Source organism: Sander vitreus, chromosome 13 (assembly GCF_031162955.1).
Source record: "Sander vitreus isolate 19-12246 chromosome 13, sanVit1, whole genome shotgun sequence".
Classification (NCBI taxonomy): Eukaryota; Metazoa; Chordata; class Actinopteri; order Perciformes; family Percidae; genus Sander; species Sander vitreus.
In genome coordinates, this window is record NC_135867.1 from 21,264,567 (window position 1) to 21,291,422 (window position 26,856).

At 41.3% G+C, this 26,856-nt stretch overlaps 1 protein-coding gene across 4 annotated transcripts in view; it reads left to right on the plus strand.

The window, feature by feature from the left end:
- The first annotated feature begins 3,703 nt into the window (after nucleotides 1–3,703).
- The window catches only part of nlgn2b (neuroligin 2b), a 43,067-nt gene continuing 19,914 nt past the window's right edge, over nucleotides 3,704–26,856 (plus strand). For 2 of the 4 annotated variants that reach the window (XM_078265792.1, XM_078265793.1), the window contains exons 1-3: nucleotides 3,704–4,446; nucleotides 13,742–13,795; nucleotides 19,541–19,690. In XM_078265792.1, the coding sequence (XP_078121918.1) occupies nucleotides 3,930–4,446; nucleotides 13,742–13,795; nucleotides 19,541–19,690 (721 nt within the window). In that variant the 5' untranslated portion in view covers nucleotides 3,704–3,929. The remainder of the gene's footprint in view (nucleotides 4,447–13,741; nucleotides 13,796–19,540; nucleotides 19,691–26,856) is intronic. The other 2 variants (XM_078265794.1, XM_078265795.1) reach the window with 1 other exon arrangement.

Below are 26,856 nucleotides of genomic sequence, written 5' to 3' on the forward strand. Positions count from 1 at the left end.
ACAGAAGAGCTTAGTAAGGGGGGTTATGTGGGGAACTTAGTCCCGCACATAACCACGTATAAAACCACTAGCTACTTGACGTTTTAAAGGTGCTGGTTAGGAAACTTTGTTTCCTTGAGACAGAGCCAGGCTACCTGTTTCCCTCTGTTTCCTTTTTTTGCTGAGCTACGCTAAGCTTTCCTAAATTTAGCTTCATATTTAACAGACAGACATGAGATTGGTATTGATCTTAATCATCTAACTGCCAGAAAGACAGCAATTAAGCTTATTTTCCAAAATGTTGAACTTTACATGTCCTTGGCTGGATAAATGAAGTAAAAATGAACACATCCCCCTCATTTCTTTACCTCTTAGTCCAAATAAGTCTAGTGGCTCCTCTAAATCACGCAATCTTACCCCCTCACAATAAGTCTTTTAAAACAACGCGTAGAGAGTCATGTACAGTGTATAATCACATTAATCTTTTTCTAAGTTGGATTTTCAGCTTGACTATGTATGCACACTAACTTTCTTGATGAGTGTGTCCTTACACAGCTTACCTCCTCTTCAGAATGTGTAGCGTTGTCATAAGATGGAGTCTCTCAGAGGTCTTTAATGAAGTGAATATTTTTCCAGACAACTTGTTCCTGTTTTGTCCTTATGAAGCCGAGTTCCACTTACATCACTAACTTTGAACATCCTGTCATGTTGCAGGCCATCTTTCAACTGTATTTTTGCATGGCATCCCTGCAGGCTGGCAGTAGGGTGTGGATATTGCAGAGCTGACGGTGGAGGGACGAGATGGCATTCAACCAACAGTTAGCGCCACATAAAGCCTTTATCACACCTAAACGGCTCCGTCTCCCAAAGCCCGATTCAGATAAGCACTGCCCATTCATCTGTAATGATGTGGAAGCAAGAACCAACTGAACTGAGTTGAGAGGGAAAGACTAACTCTGACACAGTGGGGATGGCTGAAAAGGGTGCAGGGCCGATGGGGTTTGCCTTGTTCACTCCTCATACTGATGTGTATATTTATTTTGTGTTCTCTGTGGATTCAAGTTGATTACAAGATGAGTGTTGTTTTACACTTCAAAGTACCGTAATTATCTGCAAGATGAAATGTGAAGCAGGGGCCACATTACACCATGGTCATTGAAAAAGTTTCCCTTTGGACTGCAAATTACGTTATCGCAAATAGACTGAATATTTTTAGACACTTAAGTCTGCCTCCACATGCTTATTGTAAGCTTCTGTTCTCAAGTAATAACTGAACCCAGCAAGTTCAAGTTCTTCTTAGTTGGACACATTCTGGAGTTCATGTTCAGATTATGAATTGGCAACCTGTATTTCCAATATTTCAGAATGCATGTTAAAGCACATTAAAATGTAACTTATGTATAATTTATAATTTATTGAATTTCCAAACCTACCATACTACTGTACCTGTGGCTCTTTCCACACTTTGCACCCCGGAGTGCCTGGGGTGATGTGATCACAAGTTTACAACTCTAAATACAGCTGTGTGTTTACACCCAAAATGCATTAGGGAGGCATAACACAAGCCACTTTTGTAGATGTGATGTACATGGTTATTTGCATATTCAGCAAGGATGACAAAATTTGAATTTGAGACACATGTCATTTGTCAAATGCACACTGGACTAGGGCTGAACGATTAATTGCATTTGCGATAATATTGCGATATGTAAAGACGCGATTTCCTAATCGCAAAGGCTGCGATTTGGTAACGTGACTCGCAAGAGCAAATCAGTCTACACCCGCAGAGAAAGCATCAACTTAGCACGCTAACGCTACGCCGTACCTTGAGCAGATTTCTGTCATTCAAACAACTCTGAGTTGTAGTTTAAAACTTTTACAGCCATTTTCATAAACTGAAGGGTTTTATTTGGGCTCGAGTCCATACATGCAGTTAATGGATACAGGCACGCAGAACTGAAGGCTCGGTTAGCACCGATTAGCTCTGATTAGCGGTTAGCTCCAGTTAGCTAGCTTCGTTATAAAGATATGGAGTGGAGGAGACTGCCACGGGGAGGGGTAACAACCAGACTCTGATAAATGACGTTCAGGGAGCTTTCACAACAGCGTGGCTGCGTTGTTTCAGCGGTTTTATTAGTACAGTTAATCCCACGGCAAGACCAGCAGCAGCATGCTACTGCTAACGTGATGATAGCCTCTCTGTCTCTGAGTGTGAGTGCAATGTTGACGCTGTCATGCACGCGGCACGCAACTTCATGAGGGGAGGGAGGGGCTGGAGGCAGCTCCTCTGTGTGCGCTGTAAAAAAAATACACCGTTGTATATACTGTATATACTATATTTTTACTTATTTAACTGTCTAGTAAAGTTCAAAGACAATGTTTAAAAAGTGCAATCCACATGTTTACATATGTTTATTACAGTAAATGATAATTAAATGTAAATAGCACTAAGTGTGGTAAAGCCACATATTTGTTTTTATATTTCTGCAATCTGCCCTTTAGTTTGTGTGATTTGTTTCTGACTTTAATATGAATATTTACACCAAGCTTGGTCAGTGCTCAATATACTACTGTGACTGAAGTAGTTAAATAAAAGATGTCATTCATATAAATTCATGCATCACCTAATTTTATCATCACATACAGGCCTGGCCTCCAGGAAAGAATGAAAGAAAGTTTGTTTAATCTATCTAATCTTGTATTGTTCATACTATACAATGATTTATTGCTTGTCTTTGTTGAATAATACAGAAGACAAAGAGCTTAAAAATAATCGCATATTGAATCGCAATAGCAATATTTTTGAATAAAATCGCAATTAGATTATTTTCAAAAATCGTTCAGCCCTACACTTGACACAATCGGAATACAATACACTGATCCCAGACAGGAGGAAATAAAGAGTCTAGCCCGACTGGCCAACTGCAAGCTACTTATAAGGAAAAATAATAAAATGCAGCATACAAATGCCACTACAACTTTGTGTCAAGATTGATACAGTGGCACAAAAAAAAGTAAATGGAAAAAACAGAAACTACATGTGCATGGCTCTCAATGAATGAGCTCGCTGGCTAATATGACATTTGAACAGGTATATTAACACAGTGGCAACAACTGAGTAATGTGTAAAGACATACTTAATGAAGATTTATACCCCCTTTTTTATTTTTGACACAATTTCCGCTGCACTACTTTATCAGCAGCAGTGATTGTTGCTCATCGTTTGCTTCATTTGAACTATTGGTTCTGTGCATGAAGTCTGCATAGCTGGCTTCATTGTAGATGCATCACTGGTGTCAGGGTAATTCCAACATGCTGTGTCACAGCGGAATTACATTTTAGTCAAGTGCTTAAATTCACACTGACATTAATATTTTCAGGTTAAATCAATTATCTTCAAGACCACTAAATCCCATGACACCCTTGGTGTCTGGTAGACAGAATAGCAAACTTTAGCCTCAGGGTAATATAAATGTACTACACCTGCAGTCAGGGGTCATTATTCCTAGACACTTAATCTTAAGTAAAATCAGCTTACCCATATTGCCCTCTTGTGCCTTTTAAAACACACTGACAGGGCTTAAAGAGCACACCTACATTCCTATACCTGTGTTCACACACACACACACACACACACACACACACACACACACACACACACACACACACACACACACACACTGACTCAAACCTGCAACCTGTCTGTGTCTTCCAGGTATAATTGGCTTCCTGACTGCAGCTCTGGACCCATCAGGAGGAGGATCCAAAGAGGAAGACGGATGAGACCACAGAGTCTACCTGAGAATGCTACCTGTCCCTCCGCCTCACCATGTCACCCTAGAAAAACTGTTAACCTGTCCTCGTCCACAAATCCTCTTTTTGCCTTTGTTATTTCCCATAACCCACTGAGTTTGTGATCCCCCTTCACACCCAGCTGAAGTCCTAGTGATATGACTAAAAGAGCATTTATTTTGGACATGTTGTTTTTTCCTCTCAATGCTGCCAGCCACCAAGGCTATGGCGGGAAGCGCCACTATACTTCTCAGCAGGTTGCTAATCACTGTCTGCTGTGGCTCTTGGGACTAGTGCTACACCTCACCCTCTCCTCGTGTCAACGGGTTGACCTGAAACACCCCATAGTGTCCACTGGCTATGGAAAGATCCGTGGTATCAGGAAGGAGCTCAACAATGAGATCTTGGGCCCCGTGGAACAGTACTTGGGTGTGCCGTATGCCACCGCACCTGTCGGCGAGCGCCGCTTCCAGCCTCCTGAAGCTCCAGGATCCTGGCAGGAGATTCGCAATGCCACCCATTTTGCACCAGTGTGTCCCCAGAATGTCCACGGGGTTTTACCTGAGATCATGCTTCCAGTGTGGTTCACAGACAACCTGGATGCTGCAGCAACCTATGTTCAGAACCAGAGTGAGGACTGCCTTTACCTCAACATCTATGTACCCACTGAAGATGGTGAGTGAGACAAAACTCTCGTGCTAGATATAGGAAGATAAATAGTTAGTCTTGGCCTGTTAAACTGTGCATAGTGGGCCAGAAAAGCAGAAAAGTTAGAAACAGATTAATTGCTAGTGGAAATACCAAGTATTACTGCAGTATAAAGTGAGACCAGTGTACCAGAGATGCTGGGAAGAAGAAATAAGAAACAGAAGGATTGAAATTTAATTGCTTGTCAATTTCAAGTCATTTTAACTACTCTTAACATAGGAAAGTGTACATACATTGGTAGAATGAGAGCGCCGCGGTTACAGTGTGTATGCTGTACACTACATATGTCACATACTCACAGAGAGGCTGATGTAGAGTTTCCTGTGTTATTCCCAGGGGATAAGGTGTGCAAATGAGTGAGACTGATTTAACATGTAGCCCTGTCTGCTTGTCAAAATCTGTCACTTATTGTCAGGGGTCACTGCTTACATAAGGCTGATGTTATCCCCAAGGATATGTTTTGCCCTGTGTGTGTGAGAGAGAACTAGAGACTGAAGGAGACTGAAGTGGCTCTGAAATCAAACACACCACATTTTACACGTAACCGCTGTCACAAGCTCGCAAATAGTTTGCATGGTGTTAGACTTGCGGTTATGTCAGAAGAACAAGGTTTAAACCCCCTGAAAACTTGGTTTCAAATCTTAGGTATTTTGCTTTGGCAATGAATTGTCATGACTAAATAGCATTTAAAATAGTTACTGCAGTCCAAATTCAAAATACTGGACAGAGTTGTCTCCCCGCCTCCCTCCTCCCCAGACTTGAAGTTCACGGAGGTTGCCAGGTTGAGAACACAGCATCAATGTTGCTAGAAGCTAGTCTCACATAGCCAGACAATACTCCACAGCGCAGCGGAGTAGCTAACGTTAGATACTGGCTATGTTGACAGTCATAAAGGCCCGTGCTCATGCGGAGCTCTGTATCCGACTGACAACCACCCTATCTCAGCTTAAAATTATGGCAACATTTGCTCAAAACACCACTACCTCGCCGTCCTCCCTCCCAGACTGACAGACACACCTTCTTGGTTTAAAATTATGGCAACAGCCGCTAAAAACACCACTGCCTCACTGCCCTCTCTACCCCACTGACAGCCACCCTTTCTTCGCTTGAAATTACTTACCGTTTGTCGGCTACGGCCCCTTAACAGTCTAACGTTACACATTGTCAATAAAGCTTAGATCAGGCCCAAAAAATCAAGCCCAACCCTACCCGAGCCCGTGCACATTGTGTCCGAGCCCGGCCCAACACATTAACTGTAATTATGTAATTAAACCCGACAATTCTTTAAAACGTTATAACTGACGTTCTCAACCACAATTCTGAGTTGTTTGAACTACAGAAATCTGTTTAGAATTATCTTAATGAATAATGCAACAAAGCATGTAAACTGTGTTGGTTGTTTATTCAGAATGGAATGGATCGCAAATGGATCCGAATGAAGAAACGTAAAAAAAAAATCCAGCCGAATAGTGTGGGTAACAGATCAAGGCAGCAACATAATCAAAGCCCTGGAACCATATAGGAGACTTTCTTGTCTCGATCACCTAATTAATATTGTCTTTCGCCGCGGTCTGCATGCCGACGCACTGGCCGACAACGCGCCGGATATAGGAGAGACCATATCTGCTGCTAAAGGACTCGTGAGATATCTGAAACAATATGGCCTGGTTGCGCAATTATTGAAGACAGTTACAGATGGGAGAGACACGATTTAGCACAGTTTACCTCACACTCAAGTCAGTGCAGGACATATACCCAGAGCTACGGGAGAAGCTGGAGAGGCATAGCTTTCTCCCCACCCAATTAGGCTAATAAAGTAATGATTAAAAAAACACAAATGCTTGATCAAGGGCCCGGCCCAGCCCAAGGATAGTGGCTGGAAATATCGGCAGGCCGGGTCGGGTCAAGTTCGGGCTCGGGCAGAAAATCTAAACTCTAGTTGTCAACAGCCATGGCCCGCTTGCCTGGTCCTCCGGTAATGTTAGCAGTTAAGGCGTGACCAGTCGGATTCACTTCACTGGCTGTGTCTCAATTGTTTGCAAGTAACTAACTCGACTAATGTTACTCTATAAAATTCAATGTGAGTACACAAATGTTGAATGACTGAAAATGCCCGTCCCTAGTAGCCGTGATAAATTAGCCTGAAGCTAATGCTTATCCTACCTGTTGAGGAGGAAATTAACCATCTTGGTGTCCTTTTGGGCTCTAAGTTGTCTCCATCTTTCAAATACATCTCCAATATTTAGCCGAGGTTCGTTACGTCTCTGGTCATGCAACTGTTAGAAACCTGTCGAAGTTTTTTAGGTTGGGTAGAATCTATCTCCGTTGATCCCATTTTTTGTTTACTGCCTCCATGGCTGTACTACAGCTGTCACGTGCTGGTTTGGGTTTTTACCCACCGGGCTGTCAGAATGGGCAGTTGATACCAACACACAAACAGAAATTCCGTCACGGCAACAGAAATTTCAAAGGAGAAAATACTAGCTTTAGCATTGTTGTCAGAAAACATAGTATTTCAGCTTAGCACGTTACCTTATTATCTGTTGACATATTGTGGTCATTTTTGGATTTAATAAAGTAAATATATTACATATTGCACATTTAAAGTTTGAGTAAAAAAGAGTCCCTCCAAGCATTGCTTATTAGGATTGAAAACTCAGCTAGTCTGCTTCACAGACTGTGTGAGTTGTTTCATCAAATTTGATTGGCAGTGTTCTGTTATAAGTTGATTTTAAGCATAGAGATTAACCACAGAAGAGCATGTTGGGAATTGGTACGGGTACAGATCCAATTATTGGCAAAGTATCACTGATGATGATGTTTTATCAATATTAATAAAGTTATAAATATGTGTATTCATAACTTTACCAAATTGACAAACAATCAAAACGGGGCACCACCCTGGAATCAGGGACCAATAACTGAGCTGTGAACCAGTCTCATAGGTGGTGTTCCCTTTAAAATACAGATCTGAATTAGTTTGATTATCTAGTATCTTTGAAGGAACAAAAGAAGGGTGAATTCGAACACGGACCTGTTTAACCAGCAGTTATTACAACAAATACACAAAAAATCACAAACAACTGTTATTTAAAGTATAATATAATTGATTTACTTCCAAATTATCAATTGGCAATCAATAGTTCTTCAATCAATAAACCTATATACCCTTTTCAAACTACAACAAAAGCAAAGCAAAGTGTGTGTGTGTGTGTGTGTGTGTGTGTGTGTGTGTGTGTGCGGGTGTGTGAGGAGGAGGGGGGAGGTGACGAGACCGCTGGGATAGCTAAACCACGTGATGAAGCACCGCCGGATGTGGGACACTTTGTAGTCCGGGAACATCAAAAATGGCTGCTTGCGTGAGCTACACAAACGCTATTTAACCCCAAGAGAGTGGTAGTGGGCTGTGTTGCAGCGCCACGTGGCTAGCGGCTAGCCGGTTAGCTGTTCAAGCTAATGCGTTACTGACAAAGAGACGCTCCACGAAGCACAGTTGTGAAGCTGTGTATGCTCTTACGTGACTAGCTGTTGGCCAGCTGTTCAAAATGGCGCGCATGTGTAAATGTGTGTATGTTAGGTTAGTGTAAAAGAGGAAAGGAAAGCACATTTTAGAGAAAGAAAAGACACTTTGGATCTGGATTATCGATAATGACCAATCCTCTCGTTCACTCAGGTCTGGACTAATGTGAAGTTAGGGGAGGCTCTGAGAATTTTGTCTGAACGAGGGGATGTTTATTATACAAACTCTGGTGAGCTAAACAGCTGATTCTTAGCGGAGATAAATAGCTCCGTCGGTCTACACAGGACCACGGGGTGGCGTTCTCGTCACCTCACGGGCTGTAGCCAGATGGACCATCTCGCTCAACAGTAACTAAACTCCATGGAAGGAGCAGCAATGTAGCATTTACTGTTTCACACAAGCTACATTATTCAACACATTTATATCAACAAATGCACCGTGATTAGTGGTGCCTTCACAGCCAATAATGGGACACGGTGGTCACCATCAGATTAATAATCAGACGTGCACCGGTAGCACTTATTAATCAAAATCATTAATGGCAAAACAATGGCAACATTAGCCTTAACTCATTAATAAAACACTACATCTGCCCAGAACAAATAAGCCTGCTTACTCAGTGTGCAGTCCGTTAGTTTGTGTTTCTCCACGGTAAAACGGGTCCGTTCTCGCTCGTCAGCAAGCTTCGGAGAAGAAGTAGCAGCGTGAGCCGCAGCGGAAGACAAAGAAAAAGGTGTCAGAAAGTTTTATAGTTTCGCAGCACCGGATGTGCCTCCTGGTGCGCTCAAAGTCCGCTTGACAAATGGGATTTCAGAGTGTTCTTTACACGCCCGTAGTTCTTAGACTTCCGGCCCGTTGAACCCCCTCCACGTGGAGGTAACATCTAGGTATGAACTTTAGGCTGCTACAGGAACACAGGTCTTTCTTTGTTTAAGAAAGGCACATGTTTCTTTGAAGGCCGCAATCCCTTCGTTTGTGGCTACATGTCTCTCAGAGGTCAGTTTAATCCCCTTTCTGATGGTCCCAACAAGCACAAGTCACAAGCTCAACACAGTCTGCTTGCTTGGATGCAACCGGTTTGCACAGCGCTTGTCCTGATGGCATGAAACATGCCAAATAGTATTTGGTCTCCTGCCTGTCTTTTTAAATTGTTTGCCTTCAGCTCAGCATTAAGGTTTTTAGCTATAATGTCAACACTGAAATATTGCAACAACTGTTGGATGGATTGCCATGAAATCTTGTATAGACATCCATGGTCCCAGAGGATTCATCCCTCTATATCTGGTGATGCCCTGACTTTCCACCAGCATGTTGACATGTTGTGTTTTAACCACAGTAGGATGGATTGCCATGACATTCTGTACAGACATTCATGGTTCCGAGATGATGTATCCCACTGACCGGTGTGATCCCTTGACTTTTCTTCTCTTGCCACAATGAGGGGACGTGTGTGATTTTGAGTAAGATTTCTCATTGGATGGATTTATAATAAGATTCACTACAGAGACCCATGTCCCTCTTGGGACGAATTGTAACAACTGGTTGTGTCTGACTTTTAATTTCGTGCCATCATCTGGTCAAAATTTTTCTTTGTCCAATATTTTGTTTATGGCCACATACCTGCTAAACTAAAGGCATTCCCATCAGCATCAGCTGTACTTTGTTAGCATGCTGATATTAGCATTTAGCTCAAAGCACTACTGTGCTTAAGTACAGCCTCACATAGCTGCTAGTGTGGCTGTAGACTCTTACTATAGTATTGTTTCAGCTAGACGAAGCTGATTTAGCTAGTAGGTTAGCTTGCTAACTTGGTACTAGTAAGTGATGGTCTTGTTTACAATTAAGGGAGGATGTCAGTGTTGTATTGTGCTGAGTTTGGCAGCGAGCAGTTGCATTGCCACTCGTGGCAGATGAAGGTGGGCCTAAATGAATTGGCAGCACAGAACCATACTGCCTGGATCAAAATGTTTTGGTTCCAAATCCGGCCTGCAGGACTTGATTTTGACACATTTAATCTCCATAGTACAGCATTATGTGTTATCTTCCCATTCTACCGTTAAGTCGTGCCCCTATCTGATATATCTGTTTCAGACCTAGAAATACTCTCACTGAGCATGTTCTCTGCGTTATTCTTTGGACAAAAGAAAAATCACAGCTCTCTTTTCTTTCTGCATGTTCACCCCTCCTGCTCGCTCCTTCCTGAAATCATCCCTGCCATCTATATGCAGATGGCGGTAGAAGGGGTCACTGTTCTGAATGCAAATGAGCTTCGTGCCCTTCCCCACTAGGCCACTATGTAGCCTGCTACTTCTTCAACTCAAATGGAATTCAAATAACTCTTTAGAATAATGTAAATAACACAAATGTTCTTGTGGATTGAGCAGTGAGCGTTACACTCTCCCTTTATCTCTCTCCTGCTCCCTACTGCATTTTACAGTGCTACCCTAACTCTCCTGTGTGGCCAGGATGCTCGGTAAGAGCACTGTATTACTGAATTCCGGTTTCCTCAAGACACTCCTCAGCCATGGGCCTAAGATCCTTCATTTTTATTGCTGCTGGAGCAGCCATTTACCGTGCTCTTTATTAAAAACCATATTTCAGGAGGCAGGACAGTGGAGGCAAGGATGGAGCTGGAGGCTGGGGGCACAGTAGAAGAGATGGAGAGCAGAGGGATAGGACTGCATGTGCTGGAAGCTGCTGCCTATGGGTGCAGGGGGGTTGAACCGAAGTTGTGTCTGACACCTTGTCAAGCAGACAGGCCACTGTAGACATGACATATTGCAGCTTCATCCCGTTTACTGCACTGAGGAAATGGAGAGGGACGGTAGACAGCTTGCGCTCTGGCCACTAGCTCACTGAACCGAACAGAAATGCGGTTGACTGAGAGATGGAGCTGCATTAGGTCAAACAGTACTGGGACAACCCAAGCAAAATGCTCCTACATAGGCCAATGTATTTCAGTGACCAGTGGCCCATTACATCATGTGACAGTCAACCTACTGGCAGGCTTCTCTACTGAGGCAGAGGGGGAAAATGTTTTTTAAAAGTGTGTGTGTTTTCCTTTGGCTACATCCTACTTTTTGTCTTGTCTAATCCATTTAAGCATTTCTCTGAAAGTCTGCAGTTTGTTGTCAGAAGTTAAGACCTAGATACTGCCATGAGCATTTCTTTCAAAGCAAATCACCAAAAATCAAAACATATTATCCTGGCCACATTAGCATGTAGCAATGCTATCTATTTATGTGGAGGAATGCCAGCATCAAGATCTGCAGCCACAATATACTGACAACCAGTACCGAAATGAGCTGACAAAAAAAATTTATGAATTTTTTAAGTCATTATCAAGCTCAAATCTCAGATGTGAAGCTTTGCTGTTTTTCCCAGTATCATTCCATTATAAAGGAAATGCCTATGGTTGTTTTTTTTTAGCCATGCTAGCCATGGCTCTTTGGATGGCGATGTCGGTCCATCCACCGCTTTGGTCCAGACTGAAATATCTTAACAACTCTTGAAAGGATTGCCATGAAAATTTGATACACGCATTTATGTAACCCTCTGGAGGAATTGTTATAACTTCAACTTATAAGCATATGTGCAAAATGAATGACATTCCCATCAGCATCAGCTGTTGCCTACTTTGTGTTTTGTGCTTATTAGCAATTGTCAGCATGCTAACACGCAAAACTAAGGTGGTAAACATGGCAAACAGTATACCTGCTACTAATTAGAATGCTAGCATTGTCATTGTGAGCATGTTGGCATGCTGATCTTTACATTTACAGTAACTCAAACCGTGCTGTGTTTAAGTACACCATTAGAACCGCTAGCATGGCTGTAGACTCATAGCCTTGTTGGACTGTTGATCCGTCAAAACAAGACTTTACCTTGTGCTCCGGGAAACTGTAATTGGCCTTTCCACTATTTGACTAAACAATAAAAAAAAAAAAAATGGTTTGATAATGAAAGTAGTCCTAATCACAACATTACTTTTTCTTTGTTTTTAGTTTTAAACTTCGGGTTTAGATGAGGTGCACTTGTGAAGTCTTAAGGTGAAATCTAATGGTCCCTTACAATGTCTGTTTGAGCGGAGCTTATCCTAACGTATGGGTTAGCTCTTTATAAAGCATTAGAGAACGAGTGAAATCAGAGTAGTCTCCATTAAGCGGCGAGGTGTGGTTTTAGAGTGGTGCTAAGTAATGGGGAAGTGCTGACAAGACTGAGGACTTATGTGCCTTTCCATCCATTACCGGTCTGTCTACCTGTCTGCTCTGTAGCCCAGGACCAACTACTGTATCATCTCCCTCTATGGCAGGAAGCGCTCTCTGGATCAGGCGCCTGTATGGTGGTACTCGGAGGGTGCAGCAAATCCATTCAGCATCGATCCTTTTCCATTTAGACGGAAGATAAACATTTTATATCAGGAAACCATGTTCATATAGAGGGATGGGTGAAAATGCAGCATTATAACGGTGGAGTGCAGTGATGCTCTTCGTCTCCTTTGTCAATAGATGCAAAGCACTGTGAAAAGGCTATATGCCTTCACTTCACTGTGAGGTTTCCAGCAGAATTGTAGAAACAGACATGTCGGCAGCACTATGGCAGAGTGATAAACCCCTTGGCAACCCAACGTAGAGTATTCTTTAAAATGAGAGGCTGCAACGCCTTCCCACCGGATGGCAGTGAATGTGCTGCTGGGTGGGTACGAGGAGGACAGCAACAGATGATAAGGACACTGTTAACATGCTTTGTGTAGCGCATGAACATTTAATGTGTGGGCGGCTGCGTGTGTGAACGTGAGTGTGTTTTAATGGCTTCCTCTAAGATGTGCAGATGTAGACAGTAACTGAGAACAACACAAAACGCAGCGGTAATTGTGGGCTGATTGAAAGCTCCACTGATAGAAACCAAGGGAAAAAAAACAAATTAATGGGATTCTTATCAGTTAAGGTTGATGCGCCGGGGTGTTGGTTGGTCACCGTGATAAATGCTTGTTATTGGCTGTGCCCTATGGAGCATTTAACTGGCGTTACCATTAAAATTTAATGTGGGGCTTCCGTTTGACCTTGGTGAGGGGAATCCTGTCACAAGCCTCTGCAGGCGGTGTAAATATGAAAAACAGCCCCCTCTCTGTTAATTTAGTAGGAAAGTCTAACATTTCAGGCTATATGCTAGCATTTCTCGGTGCACACAGTACATACATGGTCACATGTATTCAGGGTGTGTGTGTGTGTGTGTGTGTGTGTGTGTGTGTGTGTGTGTGTGTGTGTGTGTGTCTGTGTGTGTGTGTGTGTCTCATCAGTGCTTCAACAATGGAGTATCTCTGGATCATGCAGGGACTTTTTGCTTTAGGACTGCAACACTGTCCTGAGCCGGAGCAGGATACAAAGAATCTTGGCATTCCTTTGCCTTCTCTGACCGAAAAGAGTGATGGCTTGATTCGTTTCATTGATTTTTCTTTACAAAGCAACAGTGTGTCAGGACTGATAGGGAGAAGGGTTGAGGAGAAGTGGCCTCTGGGGTCATTTACGAGGCAGTGCATGACTAGATCCTAAGCAGTTAAAACAGATGAGTTTGGGGTTATCTTTTGAGATAACCGTGTGTAATCCTTGTAAACATTTTGTCTATCAAAAGCGACTGAAAAGTAATTTTCAAAATATCTTTTGCTATTTTTCTCTTCTAATCTTTAATTTTTTGATTTTGTCTTTTTTCTCTCCCCCCCCCTCCCTTTTTTCTGAACCTTAGGTCCGCTCACAAAAAAACATGATGAGTCTACAATGAACAGACCGAGGGATGAAGGTATTTTATTTGCATGCGTTTTTTTTCCTCGTGCTCCATTTTTCAAGCTCTGTGGGGAATGTTGTGTTTGTATCTGTATTAATAATCACCTTAGACTCATCACTCTACGCGCACATTACGGTGTCCATTGTTAACTGCCTTTATTAGCACACAAATCTGCCATTCCTTCTCACAGGCACACTTTTAGCTAAAAAGCTTAAAGAGCTACATACAAAGCAGTTGTTCTTCATTCCCCACTGTCACAAATGCTGCTTTTTGGGTACTTGCACTGGCAGCAAATTTACTTTCACTTCTCGGTTGCTATGCGCTTGATCAACCACACGCTGATGTTCTGACTATCCTGTGTGATGCATCACTAAAAGAAGTCCTTTCTTTTCAGTCCTTTTTCACCTGCGCTTTTATTCTTTTACTAAACTCTTTATGAAATGGTGTGCTGATGTGTCTTCATAATGTTAATGGGCTTTCTCCAAGTCTTTCAAAAACAGGAGGATTTCTGCATATTGCTATATAATCTGCTATTTCTTTACATTTTCAAGTTCACTGCAGTTAGATGCTCTCTCACTCCTCTTTACTGATGCAGCCAAAATCTATGCAGACAGTGTGTGCATCTGTTTCTGTACACATGCCCAGACATATTCTATGTTACATAGCATTATGTGTGCATTACATTGCCATTTGCGCATTGTGTGCCTACTCGAGCACAGCGCATGTGCACATCTACGCCTGAGTGCATGTGCTCTAATTTGTGCCTATGTGTGTGGCTTTTTCGGGCTCTGTGCTATTTGGGTATTGAATTCTCTCTCTTGCATCTCTAATTGCTATGGTTTAAAAAGAGACAGATGTAGCTAATCCAATTGTGTGGTTTCTTAACGGTGAAAACAGAAGGAAGGATTCATGCAGGATTGCCTAGCAGAGGAGCAGAATGATAGAATAGAGATGAAAGAAAAGGAAAAGCTGAGCACTGCGAGAGCACAGGGGAGGGCAATGAGGGGGAGAGAAGGGAAAAAATAGTCATAATGAAGACAAGTGCATGATGAAATGACATTTACAAAGCTTTGAAAGTGAGAGAGATGTAGAGAGAGAGAGATTGAGAGGGTGGATGAGTAGGAGACTGGTAGAGCTTGACATTTATGCCGACACATGATGGATCTTGACAGGATGAGTAGGGCTCAGGTAGGGCTGAATTCCTCACTTAATTGCTCAGGTGGAAGGATTGGACACAGGTTCCCAAACATTGTTGGAAAATACTATTATTAGCATCTTGTTTTTGAACCTTATTTGCAAGAGACTGCATTGCTTGGGCGTGGGTTTGGATGCAAAAAAAATATTCAAGTGCTGAGTCAGGCTTAATCTTTTATGGCCAAATCAATTGAGATTTCCATAGCAGAATAAATGAGAGAGCAATGTTGGAAATTAGCTACGATAGCTGACATTAGCTAACTTTAGCGCTTGTTTTAGCGGACCTCTATAACGTCAGTTAAGTTAACTTTAAGCAGCCCGGTTCTATGAGATAAACAACAATGGCAGAGAGAAACAGACTAACTAAACATGCTTGCTTTCGGGGAGTTTGGGTGAACTCATGGAAGACGGTAGTGTACGCTGGCTGTGTGGTGATGCCAGGCTTCAGAGCAGAGGCTGTCAGGTCAAGAAGACTGACGTTTTCTCCAGATGAAATGTAAATCCCGCTCTCCTTGCCCCTTCCACTCAAACCCCTCCACTCCACACCGAAACAGTAACAGTTGAGACAAGTGTTATCCCCCCAAGTGTTATCCTAAAATACACATTATAAAGGAGGACATGGGATGTATTGTTTGGTTTTTGGTTTTTTTACCATGGTATCAAATTGGGTATTAAAAATGAAATTTCACTGGTATTGGTATCGATGACTGAATTTCTAGTATCATGCTATCTGTAGTTGCCACTATTGTTGTGTGTGTGTGTTTTTTTTTTTTTTAAATGTTCAAATGTTTAAATAAAGGAATTAATGTTCAAGGTTGTTTTTTTTTGGGGTATTTTTGGGGGTTTTTACACACCGTGTTATCGATTTATCGTGTACTTTTGGTAGTATCGGTACAGACTACTAGATTTTTTGGTATTGTGACATCCCTAAATGTGAGAGGGGGGGGAATTGAGGAGGATACTATCAGGCTAGGTAGAAAAGAGAGGAGTGAATAATGTGCCAGTGTTTCGAAGGCAGGCAGGAAAGACAGTGAGCTCCTTGTTGGCCATATAGGCCATTGATTTGGGCTGAGTGAAACACTTTCACCCTGCGACCCTGCACCCCTAATCACCCCTTTGTTTGTGCTGAGCACCCTCCAATCATTGTATCGTGTCCCTCACTCCAACACACACCACACCCAACTCTGTTTCCATCTTTTTAAAATGTATTTCATTTTATTACGCTTGCACAAAAGTGATCATCTCATGCAAATGGTGTCTTCTCACCAAAATACCTATATCATGTGTCCCATTTAAAAAATAAAAATAAACCAGAGAAATATTCTTTTCAAGCTTACCTGATGAAAGTCTAAAGCCCCATAAAAATGTCTGAATAAAGTGTATACAAGTGATGAGATATAGACTGTTAGACGTTTCCCTCTTTTCCACCACTTGGACCTTTTCCTATCCACGCTTCATTAAGGCATTGTAGGTATGCATGAGCTTTTTATCTTTTATTCCAAAATGAATGATTTTTTTTATTATTTCCATTTAGTTGTTAGTTGTTTAGTCTTTTGGCTTACTACTAGCCTCTATTGGGCAAATATTTCAGTTATAACTATACATTTTTCTGAGGTTTTGGTGGTTCGGACCTATTAGAAAAAAAATCTTTTCACTCTCTCTTTTATCCACAGTATGATAACTTACAAAAGCTGAAAGTGAAACTAAAAGAGTCGGTTTTGGAGTCAAAGATCCCAGTTTAAATTTAGTTTGATTGTGGACTTCATACAGTAATGACCTTGATGTCCAGTAACACTGCATGATTACTTGGTGTATTCTCAGAGGTAAAACTACTTAAATACATTGGCACGCTATGAAAACCTCAACAGAGCTGTAGTTGTTAAATGCTAACATAACTGGTTGATCTGTCATAGTTAAATGCAAGCGGCTCGATTTTTACTGTCCAGTACAGCAATATATACCAATTTAACTTGACAAAAGAAAAACACTAACATGTTTCAGCCTTTTGGAAAAAACAATGAAAGAAAGCCTCAAGGGGAAAATACATTTTCTGGTCAAGGCTAATGGAGCAGAGGCTAGCTTGACAAGGGGACTCCCTATCAAAGCTACTATCTGTGATCCAAATGTAAACAAAAGAGTAGAAACTCTCCTGTCAGTACTCAACTCACCTTTATTTTTATAGCACTTTACACACAATACAGTTGATCCAAAGTGCATTACAGCTCACAGAGAGAAAAACAGAAACTACCAAATGTATTGACAGGCCACTAAACGGCTACTAAATTTAAAGGGGAACGCCATCCATTTTACACATCAAAGTCTGAGTACAGATGTTGGAACTACTGCTGCACACAAAAAGTGATGTCACTTGAGTCAGTGGTGACTACAAGTTTGAAAATATAAAAAAAGTGTGGGGGTGTGGAGTTAGAAAGAAGTGAGCTACTAGACCTCTGTAGCCCGCTACTCATCTCTGCTTGAGGCTGGAGGCTACATTAGCTGCTACTAGCGCAACACACCTGAATCTCCAACCCAGCTGCTGGCAGTCAACTTGCATTGTGGGTAATATAGGTGTCAGACGAGGAAAAAAACTATATCTGGTTCTGTGCGATGCTAAATCAGTGCAATACTTTTTGAATTGTTTTGGATGTTTGACAGGTAAGTTTGCTTCAAATATGTTTACATCAGTAATCTGTGTAAACACAGCATCATTTTAAAGTAAAAAGAATACTGATTGGGCCTTTGAAATGGTTGCTATGTCATAACCTAAGTTCCATTTTCTCTCAAGATTTAATTTCTGGTTAAGAGTGTTACTGTGAGGCCTGCTGATATGTTACTCCTCTATACTGTCCTGGTAATGCTGGGATAATTGAACTTGTTTACATTTCCTTTGGGAAATCAGCCGAGCTACAGAATACACCAGAGAAGAGCAGAAAAAGAGCACACGTCAGAATGCACAACTAAAAAAAATATTTTTAGCCAGTCTGCTTGTATCATACTTATGATCCATAAAAGATCTCTGCATGTGTGAAGCCATATGTGCCATTTTTCCATGCTCACTTGTGTGTATGCGTGCGTGTGTGTGTGCGCGACTATGAGTGACGCACCCAAGTGCATGTGTAACCTGAGATTCAGGTGGTGATGCAGGCGGGTGTGCAAATACGTGAGTAGAATTTGTTACCACGGCAACAGGCATTCAGTGAGTCGGTGCAATGGAATGGCTGGTGCAGTTCTATTAGCGAGAAGCAGTTTCCATAGCGACTCAACATCGCAGCTGCCTATGCAAGAGTGTGTGTGTGTGTGTGTGTGTGTGTGTGTGTGTGTGTGTGTGTGTGTGTGTGTGTGTGTGTGTGTGTGTCTCTCTCTGTATGAATACTGTGTGTATCCTGTGTGAATTTGAGTGTTCATTAGCGTACCTTGCTATGTATGACTTGCTTTGTTACATTTCTTATTTTTTCATCCTTATCATGTTTTTTTGTGGTGTGTGAACCTCCCATCCATATCGCTACCCCCGTCAGTTCTCTCGCACTGCCCTATTTTCATCCCCTTTCTCTCTCTTTCTCTCCTCCTATCTCTCTCTCTTTCTCTCTCCCCCATCTCTGAGTGCTGAAGCTCATCAGGGTAAACAGATGCTGTGGCTGTTATTTATGTTTCCACTTGGTCTGGCTTTCATACAAATTATCCACAGGCCCTGCACAGTGCAGACGCTCAGCCTAACTGGGCTACACTGGCAGCTCTCTCGGCCTTATCCACGCTCAGACACTCAGACCATACCACAGTCGCTGCGAGAGGGGGGGTTTCAGGAGGAGGGGGGGCACACAGGCTGACAGAATGAACCATAGCAACACACTGATAGGCACAAAGACGCCAATAACAGAGAGGGCATCAGAACTGGCTGCACCATTTGCTCCACACATGGAGGAGAATAAGAGAAGGGAAACAGACATCACAAAATTAAATATAGAGGATAAGCCCAGTGGGGCAAACATGAAATACTTTGGTAACACTTTACTTGAACGTATCTACATAAGAGTGACATGACACTGTCATGACACAGTCATGACACATGAACCCTAACCATAACCATAACCATAACCATAACTTGTCATGACAAAAACCGAATGACACTTACTAAAAGAAGCGTTATGTCATAAACGTTTATGACTTGTTTATAATGTTTATGACACATTCATGACAGTGTCATGTCGCTTTTATGTAGATACCTTCAAGTAAAGTGTAACCGATACTTTTTGCCAACTTAAAGGCAGTCCACTGAAAATACTATATACTAATAAGTTCATACTTAGTGTCTTTATCTTTTTCTCCCCCAAGTGAATCACTGGCTGTAGGAGGTTAGAAAAAGCTGCATATGGATCTTTTTACTTCAAAGACTCCTGCAGTTATACATATCTAGAGCTGCCAGTTTGAAGTGGGTAAACCACCTGTTACCTGTGGACACTTAAGCGCAATAGAAACTTTTGAAATGTGTGAGCGTTTGGTTAAGAATTTTGACCCAACAATGAATGAACATGAAAATAATGAACACCTCGGTTTGTCTGTGTTGTGCAGATATTCGGGATCGTCGTAAGAAGCCGGTGATGCTGTTCATCCACGGAGGCTCCTACATGGAGGGCTCAGGGAACTTGTTTGATGGCAGCGTCCTTGCTGCCTATGGAAATGTCATTGTGGTCACCATGAACTATCGGCTTGGTGTGCTCGGTAAGTTTGTTGTGCCACATCCTGCCCTCGTTATCAGGCTCGGATGCATCTGATGGAAATGTTTACAAACTTCGTTTGACATGTGTCATCTAATGTCTATCAAAATGTGTGTTTTGGAAATGGTGGTACAATGCACATATTACGTTTGCTGTATGAATAATAGCACTCTATCAAAAACACCCAAACTAAAAACCCCTTATTTTTGCAGGCCCTCTGTAGCCCAAATAGGTCTTATATTGTCTTACTCTAAGCTAACATCACAGGGCATATGAATGTTAGTTTACGCCTGTAATGGCATATAATATAAATATGCTATTTGAGTTTTTGACAGCAGCCACTATTTCAGCAGTGTTGACAAGGGAAAATGCAGACAGCATGCACAAAAGAGAAACGGAGGAGTATAGACTACGGTGACAAATTTGCTTGCCCTACTACTTTGCCCTTACTTGACCTACTTTATCTTACTGCTTTAAAATATATTTCAAGCTCAGGCTACAGGACTCATCATTGTACCCTCTGGTCAGATGGTCTTCACTAACTATGCACAGGATGCGGCACTGGTGTGTATTAATGTAAAAGGCAATTCTGGGCAGATTACCCATGTACATATATATGCTCTAAGTTTGTACTTGTACATAATACATACAATCTGAGATCCTTGATGCTCAAAGTATACTCCCTCATCTCTCTAATCATTTTTTTTTTTTAAAAGCTACCAGAAGTGTTGATCACAAATTGTTCTTGCCACAATGCACAACAATTCTGTCATGTCTTGATGTCTTTTTGTCTGTATGTGTTTTATATGGTGTACATTTAACCTCTCCTGTTGATGCGTGTACCATTTGTAGTGTTTTGTATTGTGTTGTATGTACAGTATGTAACAGACGTGTAATTCGCCATGTAGCTTTTGCTTTTTTTTGGGCCAGGTCCCAGTTGAAAAAGAGATTTTACCTCAATTGGTTTTTCTCTTGTTGAATAAAAAATAAATAAAAAAGTTTAGGGAGCTACTGTACACTGCTGACACAGCTACTGACAATGTCCCATCACAGCAACAAAAACAACAAACTAAAGCAGATGACTTGCTTTCCCAGTATTTCAACTTGTTATTATGTTATGTTTCTTCTATATACGTTTTAGGTTTTTTTTTCTTTCCTGATGGTATGTGATGTCGTTCGAACAAAATCAAATATATTTCTCCCAACAAAATTGACATCACCTTTTAAATTTTGATGATGAAGTCGGAATTTTTTCCCCCTTTTTTGTCTACAACCCTAAACCTTAAACGGAGACCCAAAACCGAGCCTTTGCTACGAGGGTTTCTACAAATGCTCTTAAGTTCTGACATGGGTTTCCCAATTCAGCAATTGAGAGTGGGTCCTTGGGTACACCCTTAAGAGCTTTGTGAAGTCACCTGGCCATGCTGCTGAAGTAAATTCTAAAGTAAAAAGTAACGTGGGGTATTTGACTGTCTGTAAGTAATGCTGTGTATCAAAATACATAAATCACTATCAATACTAGGGACAGAAACATATTTAAAATGCTTAGCTTAACGGCACTGAAGCAAGTGACCAGGCTTTGGAAACAAGCCAAATCCCCAGATCTTCAAGCATGGTACAAGACAATAGAACAAACACTGGAAATGGAAAAACTCAATCTAACAGTCAGAAATCAAATAGAAAAATGGAATAAATTGTATCCAGAGCATATAGTTAGAAGAATAATTAAACTTTCTAATAAGTGCATACTGTAGATGGATATGCATGCACGCATACGAATACACACACACACACACACACACACACACATAGACAGTGTGCGTTTTTTGTTGCTGTCTTAATTTCTGTCTTTCTGTGTTTTTTATTTAATTTTAATTTATTTTTTTATTTATTTTTTTACTTCTCTGTTGTCCCTGTTGTGTGATGTGTTCCCCCTTGGTGTTTCTATTGAATGTTAATATGGGGATGGGGGGGGTAAAGTATGATAAAGAATGTAATGTTTTTTGCACTTGACACTAAGAAAAGTACTACAATAAAGTAATACAAAAAATAATACATGAATCACAAAGTGCAGTCGACAGTCTATAGCTTTAAGGTTGCTGCCCTTCGTGGTACTGGATAGAAGTAAGAAAGTGCACTTTCATAGACAAAACCTGCTGCTTGATGCCGATGTTGTTCTTAAAGGTCCCATGGCATGATAATTTCACTTTATGAGGTTTTTTAACATTAATGTGAGTTCCCCCAGCCTGCCTATGGTCCTCCAGTGGCTAGAAATGGCGATAGGTGTAAACCGAGCCCTGGGTATCGTGCTCTGCCTTTGAGAAAATGAAAGCTCAGATGGGCCGATCTGGAATCTGCCCCTTATGAGGTCATAAGAGGAAAGGTTACCTCCCCTTTCTCTGCTTTGCCCGCCCAGAGAATTTGGTCCACCCATGAGAGAGAGACATCATGGCTTGAAAACAAGCAACAAGCAATAGCTACAGACACAGAAATGGCACATTGTAAGGAAAGCTCATTGTGGGACTGGCTCTAGTGGCTGTAATTCTGCACCAAGGCTGAATTTCGGGAAAGAGACTTCAGATACAGTATTAGGGGACCACTAAGGCCTATATAAAAGAGACTTCAGATACAGTATTAGGGGACCACTAAGGTCTATATAAAAGAGACTTCAGATACAGTATTAGGGGACCACTAAGGCCTATATAAAAGAGACTTCAGATACAGTATTAGGGGGACCACTAAGGCCTATATAAAAGAGACTTCAGATACAGTATTAGGGGACCACTAAGGTCTATATAAAAGAGACTTCAGATACAGTATTAGGGGACCACTAAGGTCTATATAAAAGCATCCAAAGAGCAGCATGTCATAGGACCTTTAAACACAAAGTAAAACTAAAATCAAGTACGGAGGGTTCTTATGATTTTCATGAATATGCGCATAATCTATTGTGAATATTATTCTGTCATAATTTCTATATGAGAGCTATGTGGCAAACAACATGCATCATAAATAAAAAGAAAAGAGAAGTTCTGGAAACCCATATCAGGAAAGTGCCATATCAGCCAGAATAGATTAATATATAAAGCCAATGAGAACTGTAGTTACATTTGTAACTCTCGTGAACTTGACATTGCCTTGTAGTTCGTGGCGTAGTGTAAACTTGACCCGGCTGAACTCAACTGGTACTGCTAAATTTAGGTTCTGAACCAGACCCAAGACCCAAAGACAATTTTTTGCTTTATTTTGACGATAGATAACCATTAGCTTGCAATGCTAATGCAACGCAGTGGCTACACCCTGTCCTTTTCCCTCTTCCCACAGAGTATCTGGATGCAACACATACAGTAACAAACATGTACACACTCAGAGAGAAATTTCTCTTTACAGTACATTTGAAAAGAACTAAACCCAAATCTGTGCTAAAGCAACCTGAACCCGATATGTCCCAACGAGTTATCAGGGTTTGGGTCAGGTAGCAGGAGTTGACCACACATCTGATGTAACAGACTGTACTACTACACTAGACTTTATTACTGGTGTGGGACTTGGAAACGTGTATGTACAATAACAGTCTTTGTGTGAAGGGCTCCTTGGTCTTTTCATTGAGTTGTGTTTCTGTGCAGCAGGGATTTCCTAATAAACAGGTCTGTTTACTGTGTTCACTTAGCTTGAAAAAAAATGTTTGTTTTTTGATATTTTACAGTAACTGTTGCAATTCTGCAGAAAAAAACAGGCTCTGACTCACTATACTTAAGAGACACCACCAACCACTTTGCCTTTGGTGTCCATGCAGCCTCTGAAAACAGAATTGAAATGTGTGTTTGTAGCTTTCAGTGTGTTTTTGAACTAATATAAGATAGTATAAGTATCTTATACTAATAGTATAAGAATAGTAAGTTTAGTTTAATTTAAAGAAAAATCACATATAGCGATCATTTATTCTATTTGTCTATTCTGTTGGAGCTTTGCAATGCTTACATGACCCGTTGTGTGTGTGTGTGTGTGTGTGTGTGTGTGTGTGTGTGTGTGTGTGTGTGTGTGTGTGTGTGTGTGTGCCCGCCCAGTATCAGTGGAGTCAAGTATTTACATTCACTGGAGGTGTTTGCACACAGACTATCTGACGCTGGCTTTGCGGTTGCCAGGTTGGGTAATCAGATCTTGTTTATTGCATCACGCCTGTTTCAACATAACAGAATAATGATAAACAGAGAAACGGGAGTAGTTTAGAATGCTGTCCAAGAGTTGCAGCGAGTATTACAGAGGGTAACATGATCCAGAGCGTTATTGAGTGCGCCAATAGACAGGGGACAAGGACAAACTGAGAGTTAGTGAAATGAGGACTAGGACCTGCAGCTTTATCCTGCTCGATTATAGCTTGCTGTGAGGTCTTTTTCACAGCTGGCACACAAATCGTGACCGATAACAAATTGTGAGAATCTGTTCACAATTTGAAATCAGGTTTGTTGAATGTAGTATTAAATTACACACTAATCAAAACGCTCCTCTGTGGTATCTTTGTTTGCTCCCTTTACCGACGTCTCAATTTACATTGACACTGTCGTTGTGATTCATGTTGGAGATGTTTGAAGTTTGCTTGTATATTGTAGAGTATGTTTATTGCACTGAAATTCCACACACAAACATTAAAATGCATACAAAATACATACACATAGAAATGGAGAGCGATGCTGCCGAGTGATTATGAGGGGTGACGCAGTGTCCTCGATTCCTTTAACATTGTTGAAAATCGATGTATGTGGGCAAATGTGTGCTCTCTCCTTCTCTCTCTCTCTCAGATATGCTTTAAATGGGTTACTGTACTAAGGCGATTATCCTTGTGTGCGTGTTTTGGTATGTTTGTGTAGCATAAGCATGCATGTTTGTCCATGTGCACACAAATATCTCCTTGTGCATGTGACAGTGTGTAAGTGTGTGTGGGTGTGTGTGTGTGTGTGTGTGTGTGTGTGTGTGTGTGTGTGTGTGTGTGTGTGTGCTACTTGGTTGCGTGCCATGCGTAAAATATATATATGAATAATGCACCATCCATCTGAATTTTTAATAGCAAGCCTCTCTGACACTGTGAATTTGAGTCAAAGTGAGAAACACAAGCATACCGTATTTTAATAGTTTTATGTTCTAATCTTTAGTATTATCCTGTACTTACACACACAGGAGCTTACACATGCCAACCTCATTTCATACAATGCCTGCGCCTTTAAGAGAGGTAGATAGGGAGTCAGGAAGAAGGGAAGAAGAGAGAGCAGGGAACAGAGACAGATGAGCGAGGGAGAGTCGTAGAGAGACAGTGAGGGAAAAGGAAACAGAAGGGGGGAGATGGGAACAGTCTAAAAATAAACTGTCAGAAATGCTTTTTTAAATCTGCAGTGATGCAAAGTATTCATTCAAATAAACGCTCCTGCAGTGTGACCACAGCACCCTTCCATATTATGGCTTAACGCCTTATACTTTCACTCCACTATGACACTTACATATGTAATTTCCCAGCAAATGATATACTTTTCTTATTAAGTCATGATATGCCCTGAGGTTGTGGGGTAAAATGGGTGAATGAAAAGAAAATGTCTGCCGCACACTGCCTGGTTCAAAGGTTTGGTGACAGTTGAGATTCCAGAGTGCTCCTCGGCTCACCTTCTCCTACCTTCCTCCTGCTCCAGGCCCAGAAAGCCTTCTGATTTGTGTTGCACAGCCATCTGTTCAGACTAATTAACTAATTAATGAACTCTGGGGAAAGGCCCACCATCGTGGGCTCAGAGAGTGAGAACATTTTTCACCTCAGGAAGAGAGATGAAACGCTTCTGAAAACGTTTCTTAGCACTTTCTACCCACTTTCAGCTTTTAACTTGTAAGTATAAGAGTAACCTATTTAGTAGTTATTTGGTTATCATCCTGCCCAAATGTGCATTTCCAATTGTGACGGATGATACTTTGTGGCTCAACATAACTTAGTTACTCATAACTTTTGTCTAAGAGAGATAAATACAGGTTTTTAGATAGGTTTAACATAAACTAATTGTGCTGTCAATGTTCTGAAAATAAGTCATGTTTTGTTCATGCTAACATCGCAAATAGATCAATACTGGTGATCTATTTGATTTGCGGTCTATTGATTAGATTTTTTTTGACCACTTGGGGGAAGCGCAACAAGTTGCCTGTTCTCAAAAACATCACTTCAAATGTGACTTAAACAGTATTTTGAGCCTGCACAGATTTTACTGTCAATTAATTTTTAGCCTCACAACTCAGCTGTCCCTGAATGAAAATGAAACACACCTCCCACTCCCTGCACAGAGCCACAATCTTCCCACTCTGCAAGCAACCGTTAACTTTTCTTTCCCCACATTTTGCCTACAGTGCACGGCTGTGATGATAGTACAGAAAAACATAATAATTTTTGCTTTAGTATCATTCTGATTGTGACTAGGTTCACGTGCAAACCAAGAATTTGGAAATTAAACGTAAGAAACCTTATTCCCTTTGCAGAAATGGCTACAATATGCTTTATACTTGTTGCAAGTGTGATTTTGTAGAATGTGATGAGGGAGTGTGACGAATGTGATGGTAAAATTGTGTTGTGTCAGAAGTTTCAGGTTGTAGCCAAGAACAGTTGCCTCCAATCATCATGCGTGCGTCCGTGCGTGCGTGCGTGCGTGTGTGGTTAAATGTATGTTATATGTGTGCATGAGAGGTGTGTTTGTCCTCCTTCACATCGCCTCCTCTTTCAATTAACTTTGGAATTTGGAACATTTGGAGCAGTTTGGACATTGGATATTAATAAACTGTGAATTAAACTAAACTACCGCACAATAAAGGTTTGAAAAAAAAAACACTGCCATAACGCTAGCTCTTCCATGTCTACCCTTCAAAATGAAAGTCCATCTTAAATTCACTCAGCATTTCGCTAAGAAGAAACTCAATAAAAAGGCAGTTCTACCCTTCACAATAAAAGCCCAGCTTAAATTCACTCAGAGCATTTCGCTAAGAGGAAACTCAATAAAAAGACATTTTTGCCGACACTAGATACAGACACTATATTGTATTAAGTTGCTGTGAGCTGTAAATTCCCCACTTCTAAGCACACAGCAGAAGATAACATCATTTTGGAGCTGAACGGGCAAAGGGAGCAGTCTTCCTCCTTCTCACTCAGAA